The sequence below is a fragment of the Aegilops tauschii genome, chromosome 7 (assembly GCF_002575655.3).
Source record: "Aegilops tauschii subsp. strangulata cultivar AL8/78 chromosome 7, Aet v6.0, whole genome shotgun sequence".
Classification (NCBI taxonomy): Eukaryota; Viridiplantae; Streptophyta; class Magnoliopsida; order Poales; family Poaceae; genus Aegilops; species Aegilops tauschii.
The window spans coordinates 133,607,695-133,614,559 of record NC_053041.3 but is presented as its reverse complement, the minus strand read 5'-3'; the positions used below and the strand labels follow the sequence as shown (position 1 = coordinate 133,614,559).

Below are 6,865 nucleotides of genomic sequence, written 5' to 3'. Positions count from 1 at the left end.
CATCATTCTCCTAATGATGTGATCCCGTTATCAAGGACATCCAATGTCCATAGTCAGGAAACCATGACTATCTGTTGATCAACGAGCTAGTCAACTAGAGGCTTACTAGGGACAGGTTGTGGTCTATGTATTCACACATGTATTACGATTTCCTGACAATACAATTATAGCATGAATAATAAACAATTACCATGAACAAAGAAATATAATAATAACCATTTATTATTGCCTCTAGGGCATATTTCCAACAACAAGGTCCTTCATGCACGGTCGGATTCGATTAGCCAGGAGCTTGGCGAACAACTTGGAGAAGCTATGTGGCAAACTGATCGGTCGATAATCACCCACTTCTAGGGCATCCGGCTTTTTAGGTATTAGCACAATCAGCGCACGATTTAACCTCGCAAATCCACGGCCATCTCCGACGCAAAGTTTGAGTAGCGCTGCCATAATGTCGTCCTTGATAATAGGCCAGGCTCTTTGGTAGAACTCGGCAGTAAATCCATCCGGTCCAGGAGCCCGATCCGGTGCCATCTCCTTGACAACTGACCAAACCTCCTCGTTCGTGAACAGCACATCCAGACAGCCCAGATCTAGCATGTTCATGCCCAACGACTGTAGGTTTAGCGTGTGCACTCTTGCCTGTGCCGTGCCAAGCAAGTTATGAAAAGCCTTTGTGAAAATTTCCTCCTTGCGGCTCTGATCAGTGGCGATCTCCTCACCTCGCCTAACCTGGGGTATGAAGTTCTTTGCTCTCCTCCCGTTGGCGACCAGCTGAAAAAACTTGGTATTGGCATCTCCCTCACGGAGCCATCTGTGTCTCGATCTTTGCCTCTCGATCGTGCGCTCGAGCGAAGCAAGCCCTAGGAGTGCTAACTTAAGGGTTCTTCTCAGCCACGTCTCCAACTCGGTGAGCCCTCTAGTTTCCATCGCTTGATCCAGGCGATAGATCACCGTCGTGGCAATCGCCATCTGAAGTTTAATATTCCCTACTTTCCGCTGTCCCCACGCTTGAAGTGCTGCCGCTGCGTTGCGGAAGAGTGCATCGAGTCTCTTGAAAGGATCCACGATGGCCTGATCGCAAACCCATGCATCCTTCACCGCCTGCTCAAAGCCCTCTAGCTTGACCCAAAAGCTCTCAAATCGAAATCTTTTCCTCGGCCAGTAAGTAGCATTTGTCGAAAGATGGAGTGGGGCATGATCAGAAACGCTAGTCGAGAGTGCTTGCAATAGGTAGTCTGGCCGCGCCAATTCCCAATCCACCGAGACGAGGATCCTGTCGATTTTAGTCATTGTCGGGGCATCTCTCTCGTTCGACCACGTAAAATGACGCCCATGCATGTAGAGCTCTTTAAGTTCGTTATTGTCGACGAAGCTCCTAAACTTGTTCATCATGGCCCTGTTAAGATTCAAGTTGTTTTTCTCCGAAGCTCTAAGGATTAGGTTGAAATCGCCGAGGACCATCCATGGCCCCAGGCAAGCTGCTCGCCTCGCTTTTGTGACATGGTTGATTCAAAGCTATAACTTTGCCAAAACGCCAAGTTGTGAGTAGTTAAGTGTGGCAACACATAACTATGACAACCAATCAAACACTCGCTTGAAATTTCGGCGCACCCATCCTTACACGTGATAATTTAGCTAGGAAACAAGCAACCTCTTTCTATGGGCCTTTGTCGCAACAAAAATATAACTTGTCACAAAACCATGTCCATGTCCTTCAAGAAAATACTCACTCCGTTTCTAAATATAAGACTTTTTAGATATTCAAATACATACCACATATAGATGTATATAGACATATTTTAGACTATAAATTCACTCATTTTGCTTCGTATGTAGTCTGTATTAAAATATCTAAAAAGGCTTATATTTAGAAATGGAGGGAGTATTATCAATTAAGGTTTTAAGTGTTGTAGCAAGTACTTCCTCTGTCCTACAATATATGACGTTTCTTTTTGAGGGGAAGGCCTTCATGGCTGCTTTATTAACTCATATCACACTTACATCGTTTGCTAAAGCAATGAGAATAAAAGAAGGAGGTGTATCCGACCACACCATCGGTGGATTACCCCTCCCAAAACTAGCTAACTCATGAGCAACCATGTTCGACTCTACTACAATGTTCGATAATGACCTTCCCAAAATCTTTAAGCAAGCTATGACAATCCTCAAGAATTGGTGCCGCCACCAGAGCATACCCTTCATTCATATTTAAAGCATCTACGACGATCAAGTTGTCAGATTGAATCAAGATCTTGTCACACCCAAGGCCGCGTATAAATAGAATACCCTGGTGCATCGCTTCGGCCTCGGCCGCCACCACATTCACCACATTCACCACATACAATATATGACGTTTTTGCAAGCTATGAGGGGGTACTTTCTTAAAACAAGTACGTAGTCTCATTAGTTCTTTTTTTCTGAGGAAGTTTTCTTTTACATTACCGCTTGAGGATTGAAGAAAAGGATTTAGCCAAGCAAGTCGAAGTGTTGAACTTATTTTTCAGATGTTTGTAGCCCCACCGAATTGGGCATCCCAAAAAAGTGTAGCCAACGTCCAAGTATGCTTTGCTATACTTTTGGCAAGTGTTCCGTCGATTCTCAACATTTGATCATACAACCCCTTTGTGCTCTACATTTCCAGGTTAACAATGTGCCACTCGCCTAACCGTTCTCTAAAGAACGAACTTTGAAGCTACACCGCTGATTATTCCCCAGCCAAATCCCCACTACTGAGTACTGACCCACTCATTTCTTAAACTCGAAATCACCAAAGTGAAACATGTACACTGACAAGGCGCGTCCATGGAGTTGTGAAAAACGTGCGGTAAATGCGCCTCAACTCTGCTCCCCGCCGTATATATAGCACCCTGCATCGCTGCTCAACATCCTCATCGCCATCAGCTCACGCTCACAGTCTCACACTCGCCCAGAGTCCAGAGACAAGCAGTAGGCCAGGGCAGCTAATCGACCAAGGCTAGCACGTCGTGCCCGGCTCCGGCGGGAGGAGGATCGATGGCGTTCATGCGGTACCGTGCGCTGCCGCAGGGGGAGGTGACGGCGGAGGAGTTCTGGGCGTGGCTGGGGCAGTTCGACGCGGACCACGACGGCCGGATCAGCCGGGACGAGCTGCAGCGCGCGCTGCGGAGCCTCAACCTGTGGTTCGCGTCGTGGAAGGCGCGGGAAGGGGTGCAGGCCGCGGACGCCAACCGTGACGGCACCGTCGGCAAGGAGGAGGCCGGCCGGCTCTTCGCCTACGCGCAGAGGCAGCTCGGCGGCAAGATCACGCAGCTCGGCTCCTACTGATCAGGCTGCGCACGAGATGATTTGCTGATGTGACTGTGATGGTGGGACGTACTCATATCAGCTTCGGACACGCGGCTGTGGGGAGTATGAGATTTTTTCTTTTTCTTTTTTCGAATGATGTGGAGTATGAGATGGATGTTCATGTTTTCGGAGTTCTTGGGGTAACCTTTGAAGTGGTTTCCCAAGGGTTTCCTACTTTGTATTTTCAGCACTGTGAACTCTGTGGAGATTTGCAGAGTTGTTAGAGATGATGTAATTTTCTCCAAGCTCTGTTGATTATTTTGCTTATATTTTGCCTGTTGAGTGTTGAAAAATACGTCGGTGCATTTCCTGTATAAAATATAAATAAACACATCCTTTGCAAGAATTTTTATCATTTTATTCTAATACTTGCATAATGTGACTCCAGACTGAAATTAAGAAACCACGACAAACTGAAATTAAGAAACCACGACAATCTTTAGTTAACCGAGCACTCTTCATTCAGATCCAAGTCTTTAGTATCAGAGCTATTGACAACGTCTCTAACTCATAGAGGACCATTGATAATATTCGACGGAGTAAACTGACTCATGCTAATGCTATGTCACAAACGTTGGCGTGGAGTTTACGCTCAATCAAGAGTATTGCAAGCCTAGTTTTGCTGGAAGAAAAAATGGAAACAGAAGATGGAGATATTAATATTTCAATATCTAACAAAAAAAGAGAATTGTCTCCTGTGTCTAGCTTCTCTTGCGATGCAAGAGTAATACTGATCATGTGTGCATACTCGATGTCTTGACGAGCTCTTGATATCATGTTGTCATAAATATTTGGTTACTCCCTCCGTTCATTTTTGTAAGACGTTTTAGACATTTAAGATAACACCTAAAATAGAATTCCAGCTATCTTAAATACCTTACAAAAGTAAAGAGTAGTTGATATCTTCTTACATTTGTTTACATAGGGAGTACTATTTATTATGCATATAATTCAAAAGAGAAAGACTATCCTTGAGCTATCTATGAATTTCTCATAACCTATCATTAGCCGCCTTATGGCTAGAGATAAGTGGATTGCCTAAAATATTTGAGGCTGCTAATCATTAAATTTAAAATTTGGTCTCCAGGTGCCACCTACTATCTTCATCCGGGTTTATTGATCCCCGTTGTATTTTGTGTCAAAATTTAACGTAGATTTGACCAACAAAATATAAGTTGTGTGCCATAAAACTTACATTGTTGGATTCATATACGGAAGAGGTTTTCAATGATACTATTTTTTGATAGTTAAATCAAAGGTGAAAGTTTGAGCCAAAATTCAAGGAGGCCCAATAAACCAGACGAAGGTAGTATAGCTCAACTACACTTCTACTTTTATGGCATGGTTGGTTCAAAGCTATAAGTTCGCCAAAAAGCCAAGTTTTGTGTAGTGTGGTAGCACATAACTATGACAACCAATCAAATGCTCATCTGAAATTTCGGCACGCCCATCCTTAAACGTGATAATTTAGCTAGGAAACAAGCAACCTCTTTCTATGGGCATTTTTCGCAACAACAAAAAAAATTGTGACGAAACTATGTCCGGGTCCTTCTCCAAGAAAATATGCTCAATTAACCTTTTAAGTGTTGTAACAAGTACTTTCTCAAAAAACAAAGTGTTGTAACAAGTACTTTCTAAAAAGAAGTGTTGTAACAAGTACTTTCTTAAAATAAGTGCGTAGACGGGAAACTTTTTCTTTTACATTACCGATTGAGGATTGAAAAGGAATTAGCCAAGCAAGTCGAAGTGTTCAACTCTTATTTTTTAGATGTTTGTGCCCGGCCCCATCGATTGGGAACCCCAAAGTGTGGCCAACGTCCAAGTATGCTTCCTGTATTTTTGGCAAGTGTTATGTCGATTCTCAACATTTGATCGTATATACAACCCCTTTGCTCCTTACATTTCCAGATTAACAATGTGCCACTCGCCTAACCGTTCTCTAAAGAATGAACTTTCAAGCTACCCCGCTGATTACTCCCTAGCCAAATCCCCACTACTGACCCACTCATTTCTTAAACCCCAAATCACCCCATGAAACACACTGACAAGGCGCGTCCATGGAGTTGTGAAAAACGTGCGGTAAATGTTCCTCAACTCTGCTCCCCGCCGTATATATAGCACCGTGCATCGCTGCTCAACATCCTCATCACCATCAGCTCACGCTCGCACTCACCCAGAGAGAAGCGGCAGCCAGGGCAGCTACTCGACCAAGGCTAGCAGTTCGTGCCCGGCTCCGGCGGGAGGAGGGTTGTCGATGGCGTTCATGCGGTACCGTGCGCTGCCGCAGGGGGAGGTGACGGCGGAGGAGTTCTGGGCGTGGCTACTGGCTGGGGCAGTTTGACGCGGACCACGACGGCCGGATCAGCCGGGACGAGCTGCAGCGCGCGCTGCGGAGCCTCAACCTGTGGTTCGCGTCCTGGAAGGCGCGGGAAGGGGTGCAGGCCGCGGACGCCAACCGCGACGGTACCGTCGGCAAGGAGGAGGCCGGCCGGCTCTTCGCCTACGCGCAGAGGCAGCTCGGCGGCAAGATCACGCAGCTCGGCTCCTACTGATCAGGCTGGGCATGAGTAATGAGTTGATCTGCCGCTGTAACTATGATGGTGTGTGGAGATCGAGATTTTTTTTCTTTTTCCAAATGATGTGGAGTATGAGATGGATGTTTGTGTTTTCGGAGTTCTTGGGACAACCTTTACAGTGGTTTCCCAAGGGTTTCCTACTTTTTAACTTGGCTGTTTGGACCATTTTTGTTGCATGTTCCTTGGTCGAAAAACGGAAAGAGTTTTTTGACCACTCTCAATGTCCTAGAACAGTTGTCCAGATCGAATATAAACTTTGGTATAACTAACGCTGGCAGCACATGGGTGCTCAGTCTCGATCGGGGAGGCTCTGCTTGCGCTGGCCGAAACAGTGTAATTCTCTTTCAGCGCGCACTCCGTACTTAGGGCATTTTTAACCGATCCCCAATACGGTTACAAGGAAGTAAATTTTTCGATTTACTCCCTCACGACGGACCTAGCCGATCCTCTAAAAACGTTAATGGAGTATAGTTTTTACTCCAACTCCCTATTCCCCTCAAGTTTCCATAAATATACTCCATCGTGTGGTGGCCGAGTAAAAACCCTCTCGCCCCCTGCGCCACACTGCCTCCCGCCCCCGCCGTCGCCACCGATAACCTCCGAGCCGGCCGGGATGGATAGCCAACCACCCCACCCTACCCACGCGCCACCCCCGGTGCCGAAAAAAATCTTGGGGATGACAAAGAACCACCGGGTCCAAGCTCCACCTCCAACCGTGCCAATGGTGTCCGGGATGGCCACCGCCTCTCCGGCAATGGCACGCCGCCCTCCCGCATACCGGAGGCAAACGGGCTCGAAAGCCGATGGCGGCAGTGTCGGCGCTCGCCGAGGCGGCCGCCAAGAAGAAGATGAAGAAGAGCGCCGCGGCGCCTCGTCCAAAGCCTACGCCTCGTGCGGCAACTCCGGTTGCCCCTACGGCGACTGCTTCGGCGCGAGCGGCGGCCGTAGCCGGCAACAAAAAC

The 6,865-nt window shown here is 46.8% G+C and overlaps 1 protein-coding gene and 1 pseudogene across 1 annotated transcript; both read left to right on the top strand.

The window, feature by feature from the left end:
* Positions 1-2,815: 2,815 nt before the first annotated feature.
* LOC109739254 (uncharacterized) lies at positions 2,816-3,877 on the top strand. Its single transcript, XM_020298344.4, has one exon. The coding sequence runs from the start codon at positions 3,016-3,018 to the stop codon at positions 3,304-3,306; it is 291 nt and encodes a 96-aa protein (XP_020153933.1). The 5' UTR covers positions 2,816-3,015; the 3' UTR covers positions 3,307-3,877.
* Positions 3,878-5,499: 1,622 nt separating this feature from the next.
* On the top strand, positions 5,500-6,202 carry LOC109739253 (uncharacterized; annotated as a pseudogene).
* Positions 6,203-6,865: the final 663 nt, after the last annotated feature.

Excerpts from the sequence above, each read along its gene's own strand:
- LOC109739254 (XM_020298344.4), top strand. The coding sequence starts at position 3,016 with ATGGCGTTCATGCGGTACCGTGCGCTGCCGCAGGGGGAGGTGACGGCG.